At 42.5% G+C, this 19,785-nt stretch overlaps 1 protein-coding gene across 1 annotated transcript in view; it reads right to left on the bottom strand.

Annotated features, from left to right (window-relative positions):
• Positions 1-19,785, bottom strand: part of LOC149250251 (uncharacterized) — a 174,205-nt gene that overhangs the window by 147,402 nt on the left and 7,018 nt on the right. The window contains exon 2 of the mRNA XM_089453585.1: positions 3,454-3,572. Coding sequence (XP_089309711.1) covers positions 3,454-3,572 — 119 coding nt within the window. The remainder of the gene's footprint in view (positions 1-3,453; positions 3,573-19,785) is intronic.

Genomic DNA, 19,785 nt, shown 5'->3' with positions numbered 1-19,785 from the left:
CAATGTAAGAGGGAGTTGACCTCTGAGTTCGAGATGAAGGATCTAGGTTTGATGCATTACTTCTTGGGATTAGAAGTGTGGCAGAAGCCAAGTGAGATCTTCCTTGGTCAAGGGAAGTATATTATTACGATCCTTCAGAGATTTGGGATGATGGATTGCAAGTGTGTGGCCACTCCCATGGTGACCAATCTGAAGAAGCCAAGTGACTCTGACTCAAATTTGGTGGATCCCTCTATGTATTGGCAATTGATCGGATACTTCATGTATTTGGTTAATACCAGACCTTATATTTCCCTTGTAATGAACACTCTGAGCCAGTTCATGGTTGAACCTAGGCATGTACATTGGATTGTGACAAAGCATGTGTTGAGAACCGAGATATCTGAATGGTACGGTCAGTTATGGATTGAAATATGTCTCAAATGGTGAAGTATAGTTGCAGGGATACTCAAACTTCGATTGGGCAGGAAGTGTCAAAGACAAGAAAAGCACATCAACATGTTGCTTCAATTTGGGTTCTGCTATGATATGCTAGATGAGTAGGAAGCAGACATATGTCGCACTCAGCACTACAAAGGTTGACTATATTGCAACTAGTCTGGCGAGTTGAGAAGCAATATGGCTTCAGAAACTTTTCACGGGATTGTTTGATCAGGTGTTGGAGCTGATTGTGATGATAGGTCAAAGCACATTGAGATCAAGTACCACTACATTCGATGGGGGATGTAGGAGCGAGGGATACTCCTAACATCCGAGGCCAAAGGAAAAAAGCTATGAATAAGTGTCTAGCTACTCCGATAGGGCTAGGGAGGAACCCGTCGGGAACTAGTCCCGCTGACATTTTGGGCGTGAGTTAACTGATGTGCTCTTCAGCACATCTGTAACGATTTCGAGGATACCAGTTGGCCTCCCAAGTGGGGAGTTGAGATGAAACCCGATGTCTCACTGCTCTGTTATCTGAAATACTCTGGCTCTCAGCTCGTTTCTTATTGTTCCGGTTGTTAAAAATCCAAGTACAGTGTAGTACAAGCAATATTTTCTGAACTTCAAATAATTATACTTCAGAAATTAACCAACAATAGTACGGAGAAAGCAGAGATCACAATGCACAATAAGGGACACCAGAAATTAGGTCCAAGACCAGGGCAAAACCCCACAAGGGGAAAACCCAACCAAATCCTTCTTAGAGAGATCCTTCCAAATACATCAAGACAAGGACTATACTGACCCAAGAAGACTTCCACAAGTGCAAGGTTTCCACAACTGAATGTCCAACAAAGATCACAAAGGAAAGGTTGATCTTCTCACAAGACTGGAATGTGCCCTTCCTTGAGATTGGACTTCAAACCAATAATAGATCTCGGACTGATAACAGAGAAACATTTTGGATCTACCACCGCAGAGATCGAATCAGCCACTACAAAACTCGGATCCTTGTCACAAAGCTCATATATGCCACCATAGAGCTCAGATCTATGTCACAGTGCTCAGATTTGTGTCACAGAGCTTGGATCTGCCACCACATAGCTCGGATCTATATCAGAGAATTTGGATTTGCCACCACAGAGCTCAGATCTGCCACCACAGAGCTTGGATCTATATCACAGAGTTTGGATCTGCCAACAGAAGTCAGATCTGTGGCACAAACTTTTAGATCAAGCCACCAGAAGTCAGAACTATGCCACAGGGCTTCAGATCAAACTCTCGGATCACTGCTACAAGTGTCAAACAATGAATTAGACCTTAGCAAGAGAGAGAGAGAGAGAGAGAGAGACTTTCTTGCTTGAATAGACTTTAAATTGCTTCTTAAAACACCTTCGCTTGAGTAGGACAAATAGGTATGCTTGAGAGGTGAATGCATGACAAGGAGAGTGAGTAGCCTCTTTATATAGTCATCAAGGCGATCCAAAGGGGTGCCAACGAGAGCAAGCCGACTTGACTGTCTAGAAGGACTGACTTGCACTTGCGGAGCCCTTCGTAAATCACAAAATAATTTTCCTTATTTCAATGCCATGTAAAATATGGCTTACAAAATTTATTTTGACCATGAAGAACATGCTAGAAGGAAATAATAATTCATTTTTCAAGTTACAATGAAAATAAATATTTCATGAAGACTACCATAGCTATATTTTCAACACCGGTCACCCGGATCAACCTGAAATTATTCTATTCAACAAGAGATACAATCTGATCTTTCCAATCAGAACAAGTTCAAACTAACCACAGACAAACCCAGGTCAAACCTGATCAAACAGAGATAGATTCGGCCTACTGAGATAGCCTTAGAAATTCCATGAGCTGTGCCTCAGAGATTTCAGTCTGCCTCAGAGAACTGTCTGCCTCAGAGAACTTCAGTCTGCCCATAAACTCAGTCTGTTATCTCTCTATTTCCTTCGCATGAGCAGAATAATATGTATATGAAATGAGTGATCCGAATTGGTGTACAAATGAGGAAAACGAGTTGCCTTTATATAGTAAATCAATAAGCCTGAATAGGTGAGTCAAAGGGTCAGGCCAACTTGAACCTTTGGGGCTGGCCGACTTGATCTTGGAGGCAAGAATAATTTGAATTTCAAAAATTCAATTTTCCTCTTTTGAAGCCAGCTTGAAGTGTACATTTATATTTATCTTTTCTTTCATATTTTGAGGGCTAAATCAATTTATGAAGACCAACCATAGCGACAAAAATTCAACAATTGATGGATATCATAATGTAAGAGAAACTCAAATTAATGCTCAAACCATATGGCAAGGACAGTGTCTAGAATCAAAGTCTAGAAAAGCTATGCACTAACAAACTTAGAAATCAATGCTCTTGCAAAAAAGAACCAAAATCCTTTGCAGCCTAAGCTTATAATAATACGCTGTTTAACTACCAGTTACATGGAAAAATATACATGCTATCAGGATAGTATATTGATATCAAGAAAGATAAATTCACGCATTTAAATATTTAATATCTGATGATTAACCCTCATTACTCAAATACCATCCAGATAAAATGAGAGATTTTTTAATTAGGAAACCGAAATATGAATGACTGGCATGATACATTTGCTGAATCAACCTGTTTACTGAATAGCTATTTCAGATTTATTATATGATTTTTAGTTATGAGTGTGTAATTAACTATGCACACTGCACTCTGCCTCAACATATGTTCAATTGTTGAATTTCAGCTTGCCTGTTATTTCCTTGTTTTTTATATTCTTTGACAACTAGAATAAGTACAGGAGTTATGAAACCACATCTAGCACTAGGGAACAATTTAACAGACAAATCAAAATATAGGATAATGTTAATCCACCTTAATAAGACATGTATTACTAATTAAACTAAGACCTATTTTACACAGCTTGGATACATATAATTATAGGATGGACCTGAAAATGTGCAAAAGGAATGGAAAGACTCGAAAGGTATTTCTTCGTAACAAGGAATGTACATTACCTCTCTCTCCATTTACTAAGTGCTTCCAATAGTTGCACAGGAGTGTGACGTGCAACCATGGCCAGTGAATCCAGGACCTGTTCATAAGCTGGGTCTGATGCTCGTAAGTATTGCCCATCCTGTTTAAAACACCAATATTGTCACTACAAACTAGGGAAGTAAGCATGATGGAAGGTGACTATTTTTAAAATGAAAAAATGAGCAGTTTCTCTCACATATTGTATCATTTGAAAATGAATGAAATTAACAACTTCAATTTTATGCCAAAATATCATTTCATGTTCACAATGTATCAACTGCCAAATTATCAACTTCTACACCATTTGAACTTTGCTTTTAGTATATCATGGAAATTAATATAATTTATTTTTCAACATCTCATCCAGCACTTTGCAACATTGCTTATATCGATAACACCACCATCCAGCACTTTGCAACATTGCTTACATGGACAACACCACCAAATGCAGCAAAAAGGGAGAAAATAATAGACATCAATGATTAGCATCTACCAATGGATACTAAAATGTCCATGATATATAGAGTACACAGGGTTGCTTTCCATAGAGATTTTGCCAAAAAATATTAGAAAGAGTAGCACTCTGATGGCAATCGTAGAGTTCTGCAAGAAATATACATGATGTAAAGCCATAAAGAACTACTACAAAATAGAAGCAATGATTAAATATGTAGAATATATAATAGGAGGGATGCTTTCATTGTTCTTGTTAACCACCACCTGTGGGTAGTATCCATAGGAGAAAATTTTTCTCCTAGATGGTCTTCACTCGGCAGCCAGCAGCCCCTTGCGGCCACCAGATAGCTCGATGTGCCATTATCTCCACCACCTAAGCCAGCCATGTGGTCCCTCGCCCACCTGTTATGATCGTATGTTTGAAGGTGGGCCCTCCAAACCCGAAGGTATGGCCTTTCATTGTGTACTTGGGTATTTTTGTTTACTTATCATGGACACTTTTGGCATGGATTAGTGGGGGGATTAGGCAGAAAGAGTGGGCTAGGTCTGTACTCTTGTCTATTATGCCTAATTTGATTGTTAACCTTGTATCCTAGTCCCGTGGGATCTCCTTTACTGGCTACTAGCTTTAGGGATGGCACTACATGGGAAACTCTGATTTTGGTTGCGTAGTCTTGCTTCCCGATACCATAGAAATCACCTCCCTTCCGCTTATTATAACCCCATTCATCGCTTTTCCCATCCAAGTCCACATTTGTCCACTGGGTCCAGAAGGAGTTAGCTTACCCCTGCCCTTCTCCACACCTTGGGTCAGGCCTGGAACAATGCCCCAGAGGTCAATGCAGCTAAAAGTAAAGAGCATAATTTGGCCACTCTCAACAGGAAATGTACCATAAAATGCAAAATATGGTCGAGACACACAAATTTAGCATGTGGGCAAAAGCTAGGCATGAGCTCTACCCCTATCATTATGGTCATCAACATGGTTCCTAGGGCTTCTCATATTAGCCCCTTTACATCATTAAGGAACCCATGATTGTCCCAACCCCTGGTGGGCAATGAACTGCCCCACCTTAAGGGGGTATCCACAGTTATACCCTACACATCATGCTCTCATCCCCTAGAGCCCTAAGCGGTTATGAAGAAAAATCAATTTAAGGCAAAAGGCATATGAAAAAGAGTGGAAAAATGTTAAAATTGGCAACTAGGGCCAAATTCCACATGGGTCATCTTATTTATGACAGCTAGTATTTTTCTTGGATTCCTCTCTCCGAGAGAATGTAGGATTGATCTAAAGATCATCTGATTCTGACATGTACAAATGAAATTATGAATTTATTTTGATTACGGTCAAATTGTCAAGGTCGGCCAGCAAACTTATGTAGGCTCAGAAGCCCAACAGTCACATCTATTCATCCTCAATGTTGCATATAAATAGAAGGTGACTTAGCCTCATTTGGACACACTCATCGTCACACTTCTCTCTCTCTCTCCTCATTGATTGGGTACAGATTTCTAGGTCTCTCTCTCTCCACACGCCCGAAATTTCAAGACGCCGAAATTTCAGGAGACCGAATTTTTGGATAGTTTGACCAAGCGTTGACCAGCATGCGTTGACCTCCTTTGACTGCATTTTTGTAAGGGCTATCTCTGTTTGGACTGGTCGTATTTCTCAGCACATAAATCGAGGCTAAATGTTGATTGTTGACCAGCGTTGACTGCAGCTAGGGCTGACTGCAAGTGCGTTGTTTGTCCAAAATTTGACTAGGTTGAACTTGATTGTTTTGAGAGTTGTTTTATCTTGCTGTTTGGAAACTGAAGTTGACTGAAGTTGACCGATTTGCTGAGGGTCAAATCTGCCATGTTGACCAGCGTTCACTTTTTTGGTTAGGGCTCTTTTGCTGCTATTATAAATTATCAGATTTGTAAATTGTACTAGCTCTCTCTGTTGAACTATTGAAGACTAAAAGAAGATTTGATCAAGGGTTTCCCCACATCGGCATTTGTCCATAGCTGGTGCCACATCTTCTGTCCTCTTATCTTCCACTGTTTATGTTTATGTTCTATCTGCATTTTACTATCATGTTGTTCTGATTGCTAATCTAAATATTGATATTGGGCTAATAAAGAAATTGAAGTAAAATTGCATACCATTGTTACCTAAAATTAACATGGAATCAGAGTTGAGGTGAAGACAAAGCCCAAGCAAGAGTGAAAAAGCAATCACCAAAGACAGTTGGACAAGGACAAAAGGTCCAATGGGTTCCTCATCCTACTTCCCGGCTGAAGACAAGCTCCATGATAAATCTGACTATCATGGATGGAAGATGTCTCTTGATTTGACCTTGGAAGGAAAAGAAGTGATGGTGTAAAATTTTGTAGATGTTCTATGCTAAGAGCAATTTCACTTTCCTCACAGCAATCATACAAGTAGATAAGCAAAATGCAGATAGAACATATAAGCAGATCTTACAAAAGACAAATCAGAAACAGGAAAAATGTGTATGTTCGTTTCGGCGGTCAACAGGATACTTCAACCAGCAAAGTCTCTTTTGGTCAGCCAGCCCAGATGTGTCACAAGATCCCTCCAACTAGTAGATGAGTCAACCCAAGTCAATTCTACAAAAAGTCAACGCTGTCCTGAAAAGTCAACGCAGGGGCAGCAAGCTAAAAGTCAATGCAGCAGCAAAACGGTCAACCCTTTGACCTCGATTTTTGTGCCAGATAGTACGGCCTTCAAAAATCGAACTTTCCACCAATTTTCAGCTTGATTGGACCAAGCGTTGACCAAAGTCAACGCTGGTCAAACTTTCTGCGAAACCCTAGCAGCAGAAACCCTAGCAGCAGAAAATCCGTACGGTCTGTCCTCTTCGTCCTTCCCACGTGTGGCTGAAATTCGTCCTCCAGGTAGCGTACTCTCTAAGATGAGAGAGGAAGATGTGAGTTGAGTTATGATTAAATTCTCTCCAACTTTTCCTGTATATATATCCATCAATGAGGGGTGTGTGACACATCTGTTGGGCATGTGAGCCTACATTACAACACTGGCTGACCTTGCACATATAATTTATTAAGAATAATAAATTCAAAATATAAGTTCTGCTCATCGGATTAAGACTATTTTTATATGGATTTTACACCTCTCAGAAAGAGGAATCCAACAAAAATATTAGCCTCTTAATCTGAGCATCAGAACATGGAGTTTGGACCTAGTTGTCCAAATTTAACACTCCCTCTCAACTAGGGAGAACTCCATCTATTAGTGCAATGGTAGTCTCCCTCTTAATGCCAGCTTCTCTGCAAAAGTCTTTGAACTCATTTGACTCATATTCAGTGCCATTGTCAGTCCTCAAAATCTTGATCTTCTTTCCGGTCATATTTTCCACCAAGGCTTTGAAGGTACGGAACCACATGAAAGCCTCATCCTTCTTTTTCAAGAAGTATATCCAGGTTTTGCGAGAGAAGTCATCAGTAAATGTCATATAGTAAGAACATCCCCCCAGGGATGTTACAGGCAACATACCAGAAAGATCAGAATGGACCAGTTGCAATATCTCAGATGTCTTTGTGACACTTGAGGGGAAAGGTCCCCTTGTATGTTTTCCTTCAGCACAGCCCTTACATACACCTTCCTTGCATCTAGACGCCTGAACATAGGAGCATTCTTAAGCATATCAGGTATAACCATAAACCTGACTTTGCTGCCTCGAATAAAGACATGCTCCAATTGGGATACTTTTCCATCCTGTCACTGTTGTTCATGGACTGAGCTTTGATTACAGGTTAGGGCTTCAACTGAAACCTACAGCAGCCCACTACATAATTTGATGCAGCTTCCTTCCCTTTATCATATCTGGGAACTCGCTCTCCTAGATGACTATTCCTGCACCCTTTTTAAGCTTGATTAGACCTCTAAACAACTGCTACAGGACTGCAGCAAGCTCACCATAGGTATGTCTCCTATTTAGAAGAATTCCCAGCCATAACTATCCCAGAAAAGCCTTCTTCTATTGCTGCCTCCCTTTTATAAGCTCCTATCCTCCAAGCTGATTGACCTATCAATCAAAACATTACCAAGGAGTCATCTACAACCACCTTGCTGTTGCCTCCTTGTCATGATTTCTGTGCTTTACTGCTGTAGCTTCTTATCTCTGGTTAGGGCATCAAAAACCCTCCAAAAATCTACCACAACAGTCCTCCAACCACTGTGTTCCCTTGTCACCCTTTGCTATCCTTCTAGGCTTCCAATCTGCTGTTGTATGTCCCAAAGAAACCACCTCAAGGCACCCTACAGATCTCGGATCTGCTACAGCAAGGAGTTTGACATTTAGACAAGGGTTTACACCTTTAGTTTGGGCTGCGGTGTCTCCTTAGGAGCTGCGGCTAGGCGAGAGGACCCTTACTAGGTCTCTCGGCCTCTCAACAAACCTCCACGCATGCTGCTGTAACATCATCACCTGCGGCCCAAAACAGAATACCCAAATACTGTAACTATGCACAGAAAACCCTTTAACCTTACCGCTGATCTGTGGTTTTGTTTAGCAAGGGAGACATGCCACAAACTGTCCACACATCTGCTCTTTAGGTACCTTCTAGCTGTGGCTTTCTCCACAGAGAAATCTGCACCAAAACGCAGAGAAGAACCTCTCCTAAACTTGGCTGCACTCTCCTCATCCTTGCCTCAGATCCACACTTCAAACGTAGAGGTGTTCTTAACCTTTTTGATTCTCTTCTTATACTTGTGTTTAGCAGCAGAGGCATTTGATGGAGGTTCTTGAATCTTCCCTGTCACATGATCTAGGAGATCATGATCTTCTAATTTGAGATCTAATAACATCTTCCAGGCATGGAAGTCATCACTTCCAGTCAGCTTGTCATTCTCCCTGAATTCAAGCTTAGAGGAATCCATTTCCTTCGATGATGATTGCTATAGATAGAGTTTGTCTTCACCTCAGCTCTGATACCATGTAAAATTTTGTAGATGTTCTATGCTAAGAGCAATTTCACTTTTCTCACAGCAATCATACAAGTAGATAAGCAAAATGCAGATAGAACATATAAGCAGATCTTACAAAAGACAAATCAGAAACAGGAAAAATGTGTATGTTCGTTTCGGCGGTCAACAGGATACTTCAACCAGCAAAGTCTCTTTTGGTCAGCCAGCCCAGATGTGTCACAAGATCCCTCCAACTAGTAGATGAGTCAACCCAAGTCAATTCTACAAAAAGTCAACGCTGTCCTGAAAAGTCAACGCAGGGGCAGCAAGCTAAAAGTCAATGCAGCAGCAAAACGGTCAACCCTTTGACCTCGATTTTTGTGCCAGATAGTACGGCCTTCAAAAATCGAACTTTCCACCAATTTTCAGCTTGATTGGACCAAGCGTTGACCAAAGTCAACGCTGGTCAAACTTTCTGCGAAACCCTAGCAGCAGAAACCCTAGCAGCAGAAAATCCGTACGGTCTGTCCTCTTCGTCCTTCCCACGTGTGGCTGAAATTCGTCCTCCAGGTAGCGTACTCTCTAAGATGAGAGAGGAAGATGTGAGTTGAGTTATGATTAAATTCTCTCCAACTTTTCCTGTATATATATCCATCAATGAGGGGTGTGTGACACATCTGTTGGGCATGTGAGCCTACATTACAACACTGGCTGACCTTGCACATATAATTTATTAAGAATAATAAATTCAAAATATAAGTTCTGCTCATCGGATTAAGACTATTTTTATATGGATTTTACACCTCTCAGAAAGAGGAATCCAACAAAAATATTAGCCTCTTAATCTGAGCATCAGAACATGGAGTTTGGACCTAGTTGTCCAAATTTAACAGATGGACTATGTGCAAGGTAAAATTCCTGAACCTCCTTCAAATGCACCGACTGCTATGAAGACCAAATACAATAGGGCTGAAGTCAAAGCAAAGAAGATTATCATGGATTCCATTAACAAGCATCTAGTAGCCTACATCTCCGAATTGAAGACCTCCAAGGAGATCTATGACAAGTTGGTCAGCATGTTCAAGGTTAGTAATGCTAATCAAATTCTATTTCTCAAGAATAAATTGAAGGATATTAAGAAGGGCAAGGATGAGGATATTCAATCCTATTTCTTTAGGATTACTGAGATCAAGAATGATCTACTCTCGATTGGAGAAGTCATTCCTAACAGGGAACTTACTCTCACCACCCTTGGAGGACTCCCACCTGAGTGGTATGCATTTAGAACCACCGTCCTCAACAATGATCGAATTCCAGGGTTTGAAAAATTGATGTTGAGATGCATTCAAGAAGAAACAAGAATGGTGGAGCAAAAAATGCCTTCTAAAAGAAGCAACCCCAATGCATTCTCCGCTCATGCCGAAAGGAGAAATAATGCAGGGTCTAAAGGTCATTTCCATGGAAAGCCTGGATCTAGGGGAGGAAAGAAGGGCAAGGGCTTTGTTTGCAATAAGTTTGGCCACTATGCAACGGAGTGTCCAAATAGAAGAGACACATCGCATGATGATGATCAAAATCATTCCAGGGGCAACTTCAACAACACAATCAAAGGAATGGCAGGTCCAATGGCAAAGGAAAAAGGAATGCGGGACATCAAGGAAATGGTCGACCCTCCAAGAAATCAAGGAACTCCAGGTATGAAGAATCAAATGTTGTTAACAATAAGCAAAAAGAGTACTATCTTATATCGGCCCTCTCCACTGCCTCTCCTCTGGACACTTTGGGAAATTGGCTGATTGATAGTGGTTCACCAGATACAAGGAAGCCCTCTCTAATCTGATAGAAAAGGAGACAAACTTGGAGATCATCCTTGGAGACGATGCCACCTATCCCGTGAAAGGAGTAGGGAATGTTACCCTTCAATTGAATCAAGGCAACACTATTCATTTGCAAGAAGTACTATATGTACCTGATCTCAAGAAGAACCTGGTGTCCATTTCAGCCATGGAGGACAAAGGATTCAAGGTGGCATTCATCATGGAAAGGTACATGTTTGAAAAAGAAATTTTAAAAATGCTTTTAGTCTTGGGTTCAGGGTTGACACTTTGTATCAAGTTGGAGGAAGTCCACTGGAAGCCATGTCTTGCGACACATCTCTACAATCTGAACTATGGCACCGGAGGTTTTCCCATCTTCATTATAAGGCCCTACCCGATGTGAGACAGATGGTGAAATATATGCCCGACTTCAAAGTAGAGCATGAAGGTGTATGTCTAGTGTGCCGAAGGAAAACTTACAAGGGGCCTATTCCCCAAAGGTAACAGCAAGACCACATATATATTGCAATTGATCCACTCCGACATATCTGGTATGATGCCCGTAAACTCCTTGGGATGATACTTATATTATCTCGCCTTTACGGATGATTATCCGCGCAAGACCTAGATCTACTTCTTGAAGAAGAAGGATGATGTGTTCACCTGGTTCCGACACTTCAACGCCTTGATCGAAAACCAATCCGAGAAGAAAATCAAGATATTGAGGACTGGTAATGGGACCAAGTACGAATCCAATGAATTCCAAGATTATTGCAAAGAAGCTAGCATTAAGAGGGAGACTACAACGCCACACACTCCTGAGCAAAATGGTGTGGCTAAAAGGAAGAATCGCTCTATTGTAGAAGCAGTTTGTGCCATGCTTCATGATCAAGGCCTTCCGAAGTTCCTATGGGCTGAAGCTGCAAATATCATCGTGTATGTTCAAAACCAATGCCCTCATCAAGCATTGGACTCCAAGACTCCCGAAGAAATATTCATTGGTAAGAAACCCAATGTCTCTCATTTTAGAATTTTTGTAAGTCCCGTATATTTTCATGTGCCGAAAGAGTAAAGAAGCAAATTGGGTGCATCTGGGACGAAAAGAATCTCTGTGGGCTATAGTGAAAATTCTAAGGGATATAGAATTTATGTGGTTGGTCAAAAGAAAGTTGAGATAAGTCATGATGTCACCTTCAACGAAGATAAGGCCCTCAGGAAGATCAACAATCTCCTATCTTAAGGAAGGACAAAGAAGCTGACAAGCTGACACTAGAAATCAGGGTGCAAAAGAAGACGAAACGATGCTTGATGTTGATGAACCTATGGATCCTATTGATCCTCCTCCTCCGGAAATCAAGGTGCAAAAGAAGACGAAACGATGCCTAATGTTGATGAACCTATGGATCCTATTGATCCTCCTCCTCATGAGCCCTCCTCCTCCAAAAGGAGACCCTCATGGATTAATAAGACTCTCGAAGATGCCGAGAGACACATTGCACCAAGGGGGACTTTTCGTGAAAGCAAGAAGCCGAACAGTTATCAAGGATATTTGACCGCCATGAGCACTATCATTCAAAATGAGCCTTTATCATTTGAAGAAGTCGTGAAGCATCAAGTATGGAAGGATCCTATGAATGAAGAATACGAGTCAATTATGAAGAATGATGTTTGGGATGTGGTCCCTAGACCCCAGGACAAATCGGTTGTCACCTCTAAGTGGCTCTAAAAGTTCAAGGCTCACTTTGTTGCTCGAGGCTTCTCTCAAAAGGAAGGTGTAGATTACGATGAAATATTTGCACCTGTTGCCCGATACACCACCATCCGCTCGATCATTAGCCCTTGTTGCCTCACAAGGATGGAAGCTACATCAGATGGATGTCAAGACCGCTTTCTTGCATGGTTCAATCAAAAAGGAAGTCTATGTGGAACAAACTGCGGGGTTTGAGGTTCATGATCAGGAATCTCATGTATGCAGGTTGAAGAAAGCTCTCTATGGATTGAAGCAAGCACCTCGGCCTTGGTATGAGAGGATCGATAGCTATCTAATGAAGCTAGGATTCACTAGAAGTGAAATCAATCCGAACCTTTACTTTAAGGTTGAAAATGATAAACCTCTCATTCCGGTACTTTATGTGGACAACCTCTTTCTGACAGGTGCAGACCCTTTCATTCACAAATGTAAGAGGGAGTTGGCTTCTAAATTTGAGATGAAGGACCTAGGACCAATGCACTATTTCCTAGGGTTGAAGGTCTGGCAAAAGCCAGGTGAAATTTTCCTCTCTCAAGGAAAATATGTTGTGAACATATTGGAAAGATTTGGGATGGTGGACCGCAAGCATGTGACTACTCCAATGGAACTTAACTTTAAGAAGTTATGTCGTAGAGCTGCTGGACCTGAATTGGGAAATGCTTCTGAGTATCCTCAACTCATAGGAGCACTGATGTTCTTGGTGAACTCTCGTCAGGACATATGTTTTGCAAATAACACATTGAGCCAATATATGGTTGAGCCTCATCATATATATTGGATTGGTGCTAAGAATCTTCTTAGATATCTTCGGGGCACAATCCCTCATGGACTGAGATACATTGTCGTAGATGTGAGGCTGCATGGTTATTCTGATGTTGATTGGGCTCGCAGTGTGGTCGATCACAAGAGCACTTCTGGATGTTGTTTTTCTTTGGGTTCTGCTTCGATATCCTGAAAGAGCAGGAAGCAGAAATCGGTTGCCTTGAGCACTATCGAGGCTGAATACATAGCTGCTAGTATGGCCTCTTGTGAAATTTTCTGGTTGAGGAAGCTCTTCAGTGAGCTGTTTGGACATGTGCTGGATACCACCGTGATCCTCTGCGACAACCAGAGTGGGATCCGATTATCAGAGAATCTCGTGTTTCAAGATCACTCTAAGCATATAGATATCAAGTACCACTTTATCCGGGATATGGTACAACGAGGAGCAATAAGGCTCCATCACATTGGGACTAATGAGCAGGTCATCGATATTCTAACAAAGCCCCTGGGGAAGGTCAAGTTCTTGGCCTTCCAAGAACGACTTGGAGTCGTGGAGAGACCTTCTTATGAGGGTCCTGTATGAGATGTTCTAGGAGCTCCGGGGGGCTTGGGGTACTTCTTGGAGCGATGAGCAACCATAGGGTGTGTGGTTCAGCCTTCCCCTAGTGGTTTGTTGTGTACAGGATGAGTGGTCCAACCTTCTCCTGCCATACCCCTTGGCGACACGTAGGCAGGATGAGTGGTTCATCCTTCTCCTGCTGAGACATCCTACCCATGCAGTCTGGGACGCATGGGAAGTACTTCTCATCTGGCCAATGAGTAGGGAAATGAGGATAGGGACCATAGTACTACCGATGGACGCATCGTGTACTACCATACTCCCTATGCTAGGATGACCGATATTGATCTAGGATCCATTGAAACTGACTTTAGGTCAGTAAGAGTGGTATGAGACACTCTCTTTTGATTGGAACTGACCTCGAGTCAGTAAGAGTGGTATGACACACTCTCCTTCGATTGGGACTGATTTCGGGTTTGTAGAGAATGGTATGATACATTCTCAATCACTTCTTCTTCTTCATAGTTCAACAGAGCAGTGCAGGGCAGTGCATTGATGGCAGAGATAGTACAGATTGGCAAATCAATTAGCAGATGGATTTCTCCCTAGTTGAGAGGGAGTGTTAAAATTGGCAACTATGGGCCAAACTCCACATGGGTCATCTTATTTATGATAGTTGATATTTTTCTTAGATTCCTCTCTCCAAGAGGTGTAGGATTGATCTAAAGATCATCCGATTCTGACATGTACAAATGAAGTTATGAATTTATTTTGATTATGTTCAAATTGTCAAGGTCGGCTAGCAAACTTATGTAGGCTCAGAATCCCAACAGTCACGTCTATTCATCCTCAACGTTGCATATAAATAGGAGGTGACTTAGCCTCATTTGGACACACTCATCTTCACACTTCTCTTTCTCTCTCCTCATTGATTGGATACAAATTTTTGGGTCTCTCTCTCCACACATATGAAATTTCAGGAGACCGAATTTATGGACAGTTTGACCAAGCGTTGACCAGCATGCGTTGACCTCCTTTGACTGCGTTTTTGTAAGGGTTATCTCTGTTTGGGCAGGCCGCATTTCTGGGCACAGAAATCAAGGGTAAATGTTCACTGTTGACCAGCATTGACTGCAGCTAGGGCTAACTGCAGGTGGACTGTTTGACCAGACTTTGACTAGGCTAAATTTGACTGTTTTGAGGGCTATTTTATCTTGTTGTTTGGAGGCCGAAGATCACTGAAGTTGACTGGTTTGTTGAGGGTCAAATCTGCCATGTTGACCAGCGTTGACTTTTCTGGTTAGGGCTCCTTTGCTACTGTTATAAATTATCAGATTTGTAAATTGCACTATCTGCTGATTTGGAGTAGCACCAGATGTGCTTTAGCCAAAAAATTTGGTGGAGAGGTTGGGGCACATGAGATCTCCAATACCCAGAAAGGGTTTGGGCAGATTCTAACCAGTTTAGGAGATATTAAAATAATTAATATTTTTAATGGAGTCCCTAAGTCTAAACTTAGGGAAATTAAAATATTAATGTGGATTAATATGAAATTGTGTTAGAATGGTCCAAAAGACATGGATCAAGCTAGATTTAATCTTAGCCGTTGATTAGGGACTTAATCTCGGTCGTTGATATGTCAACGAGAAAAGTATAAGTGGAGGCTTGAGGGTCACTTGGAGAATACACTAGAGTGATCAGTCATTCTATTCTCTAGAGCGGGGTTTGCTAAGAGAGATAGAATCAATGATCGGGAGACCAACTGAGGGTCAATGAGTATAGAGAGACAGAGAGGCAGAGATAGTGTCAAGATAGCAGTAGAGCAGCCAGAGAGAGAGATGCAGGAGCAGCCAGTGCTCATGCAGGGCCACACAAAGGCAACTAAGTGTTGCGCAGAGCACTAGAGGGGCCAACGTAGCTGATGCAGAGGCTCAGAGAGCTGACGCAGGGCCTCCTCAGGCTGACGCAGGCCAAAATAGGCTAACGCAATGCCATCGTTGGGTTAGAAGAGGCTGACGCAATCCAAATTGGGTAAACGCTGGGGTTTATGGGGCAAATTGGTGCTGAGTAACTGCCAAAAGGATTATCCGGGGTTTCAGCCAGTAGAATTGTCAGCAACTGAGAGGTATTACTGCCAAGGAAATTCTTTGTTGGGTAGGCCAGTTTCGGCACCCAGATTGTACTCTAATATTGCTTAATAAGAAAACCCTCAGATAGCTGCATCAGTTTTCCCGCATTGGGTTTTTCGAGGGACATTAGTCCAAAAATAATGGTGCCATATGGCGTGTTTGTTTCTGTTTCTTTTATTTGTTGATCTGTAATATGTTGAGCATGCACTAGTGTTTATTTTCAATATTTACATTGTAAATAACTTGTTAAGGAAAATAACAAGTAGGTAGGAATAAATCAGATAAAGTGCATGGAGGGTTTCTAACTAAGTAGAGTTAGAAACTTCAACATGGTATCGGAGCGTGATTGCAAATCACAAGAGGACTAAAGGACATCAGCCGAGCAGAGCAATAGCAGCAGAAAACAGTTGTCCCAAGGTGACACAAGTTGTTTCTAGCAGCGCAGAAGCCAAGGAAGTGTGACGTAGAGCCAGCCAGAGCCACGTTGAAGAAGCCGAAAACTACGTAGAGCCTCAGAGAGGCCAGCGTTGCTGACGCAGAGGGCCAAAGTGCTGACACAAGGCATCCCAGGGCTGACACAGACCCATCCCGGGTGACGCAGAGCCAGCGTGAGGCAGAGAGGGAGGGGCGCAGTTCACAGAGAGGCAGCTGCTGGGGTCTATAAGGCTGCAGGAATATTGGAAAGTGGAGATGGTGAGGTACTGTAGTCAGAATAGTATCTGACAGAGCAGGGCCAGAGGAGTTGTTACCGAGGGTTTCTAGCCAAGGAACCTAGATTAGAAGTGCAGCTGCACAAGTCGATCAGAGTAGGGGGCATATCGACAAGCGGCAAAAGGATTTTCAGGAAAGAAATCAGGACCCAGAGGGAGTCCAGAAGAGAACTTCCAGACAGGAAGTAGAGACTCATAGGAGGGAAGTAGAGGAGCATCATTGCACTGCACGGGGTGAGAGACCAGGATAGACTGGACAGAGCATCGAACTTCGCAATCTGGAAGGCCAGAATCTTATCAATGCTTGACAGGAATCGTGTCAAGAACTTCACCTTGAAGGTAATAGCTGTCCCAGTCGACCCCAATGATAATGACAGGTACGAAGAGGCGACGGCGAGGGCCAAGTGCATTATCCTTGACGGGGTCAAGGATCATGTGGTACCACATATCTTCGAGAAGGAAACGGCATTTGAGATGTGGGAGGCTCTCAAAAAGTTGTACCAGCATACTTCTGTGTAGAGAAGAATGCTGCTTAAGAACCAGATGAGGTCGTATCAGATGAACAAGGGTCAATCGAATGACACCTTTCTCGGAGGAATGAATGACATCCGAGACCAATTGACTGCTATAGGAGCGACACTGATTAGGAGCTTATGGTGAGGACAGCCTTGAATGTTGTCTCAGAAGATTGGAAAGTATTTGTCCAGAGTATCCTAGGTAGAGGGACTCTCCCACCTTGGGACGAGATGTGGGCAGCTCTTGGCCAAGAAGACATCAGATGGCAGTTGAAGACAGGTAGCAGCAACAAAAGGATCAAGGTCAAGCAAGAAGAGGAGGATGTGGCCCTAGCATCCAAGGGAAAGCAGGGGAAGCGGAAGAAGAAAGATCTCTCCAAGATCAAGTGCTTCCACTGTGGGGAGTTGGGTCATTATGTGACCCAGTGTCTAAGGAAGAAGAGTAAGGGAGAGTCTTCTGAGACTAAGGCAGCGCCAGCACAAGCAGAGAAGGAAGTTTTGACAGACGATGATTGTGCCATGAGTGTACATGCACCACTTGAGCGGAAGTGGGGAGACATCGAGCTGTAGTCAAGAGGACTACATGCAATGAGGGACAGGATCCTTGAGGTACCCAGCCTCTTGGATTAGACCTTGCTATGGGAGCCCCGACGAGGAGTAGCAGGACTAGCTAGGTGGGTAGAGACGGATGCGGATGGAGCAGCAGAGAGAGCTACAGTGCAGTAGTCCCGAGACAGCACAAGGCTAGCAGGCTGCAGCAGTGTGAGAGGCATAGGAGTGTTGCACCAGTGCAGGATGGCACAGAGAGGTGTGCAACAGTGCGAGATGCAGAGAGTTGTTACAGCAGTGCAGAGGTCAGAGAGGGAGCACTTGTCAGCGGCAGAGGGAGTTTCAGCATCAGTGGGTGTCTCTAGCTCAACAGATAGGTCAGATGGAGGATCAGTTACTTACTTCTCAGTAACTAAGTTGTAGTGCAACAGTGGGCAGCACGATGCAACATGATGAGAGGAGGTGCAATGCAGATGCACTGCTGGGAGAAAGGACCAGCAGCAGCACGGATGCAGAGGGCACTGTTGTACAGATGCAGCAGTGGCAGTGCCAGAACCATGGGCAGCAGTACAAGAAGCAGCAATGCAGAGGATGTTGGGCAGGAAGGCCTAGCATTAGCACAGGCACCGATGTCGGATGATCAAAGTAATACTCAGTGAGGAGTATTGCTAGAGCACAATCCTCGCTAAGAGGGAGTGTTGATTTGGGGTAGCATCGGATGTGCTCTAGCCACGAAATTTGGTGGAGAGTTTGGGGCACATGAGATCTCCAATACCCAGAAAGGGTTTGGGCAGATTCTAAACAATTCAGGAGATATTAAAATGATTAATATTTTTAATGGAGTCCCTAAGTCTAAACTTAAGGAAATTAAAATATTAATGTGGATTAATATGAAACTGTGTTAGAATGGTCCAAAAGACATGGATCAAGCCAGATCTAATCTTAACCGTTGATTAGGGACTTAATCTCGGTTGTTGATATGTCAACGAGAAAAGTATAAGAGGAGGCTTGAGGGTCACTTGGAGAATACACCAAAGTGATCAGTCATTCTATTCCCTAGTGTTGAAATTTGGTACCGGAGGACAGGTGGTTCCCTAAGGCTTTGATCTTTGGCCTAGGGAAAAGTGTCCAAAAAGAATTTAATTTTTCTCCTAAAGTGACTTTATAATTTTTATAAAGTGAAATGTAAATTAAAAGTGACTTTAAGTGATAAAGTTACTAAAGTCTAATTTTAAAGTGACTTTATTAAAGTCAATGTAAAATTAGAAAGGAAAAGTGACTTTGGAAATAAATGACTAAGTGGGTCTTTATTAAAGTGGGGTGAATTAAAAAATAGAAAGTAAGATTTAAATGAGCATTTAATCTCAGCCCTAGATCTCAATCTATTTCAGCCATTGGATTTAGGGATCACCCAAAAGTCATTTAGGGTTAGCTTAAAGGAGGACAAGGAGGAAAAGGTCATTCATTCTTTCATGAGCAGATTGGAAGAAGGAGAGCAAGAGAGCAAGGGAGATTTCTGAACAGGGAGGAGAAGGAGACAGCAGCTTGGCACACATTCCAAGGCAGCGTTCCAGCGAGTCCGTACAGCTGAGTTAGCATACAGTGAAAGGCAGATTTTTGGGCACGATTTTCAAGGAGGTCATACAGCAGTTTGCACAGAAATCGAGGAGCAGAAATCTGAGTTTGCTGGCACGATTTTCAAGGAGGTCGTACAGTAGTTTTCGACACAAAAATCGAGGAAATTGTATAGCAGAATTTCTGGCAGCTTGCACGATTTTCTAGGCAGGCCGTACAGCAGAATTTAAGGCTAAAAATTGGCACAGAAATCGAGGAGGACGTACAGCATTTATTGTTGTTCAGATTTTGCTGTTTGCAAGTTTTTCCAGTTCGCTGTGAGGCACGAAAAACGAGATAAGTTGTAAATTTTTACTTGCTCAGTTTTGCTGAATATTTCTCACTGTAAAAAGCATTTTCCAGAAATAAGAAAGAGCTCTCGAACTAGTTTTCCCCAAGAGTTGTAGGGGGTTTTTCCAGGCTGAGATGACAACACACAAGTGGAGGAAGAGATTCTCTCTAAAGCGAGAAGCTCAACTAGACTAAAGAAAAGGAAGGATGAGTGCAAGGATATTT

The sequence above is a fragment of the Pinus tabuliformis genome, chromosome 7 (genome assembly GCF_031772625.1).
Source record: "Pinus tabuliformis cultivar Carrire ecotype Pingquan chromosome 7, CPIR1, whole genome shotgun sequence".
Taxonomy (NCBI): Eukaryota; Viridiplantae; Streptophyta; class Pinopsida; order Pinales; family Pinaceae; genus Pinus; species Pinus tabuliformis.
Note: the sequence above shows the minus strand (reverse complement) of the source record. Positions and strands in the feature narration are given on the sequence as shown.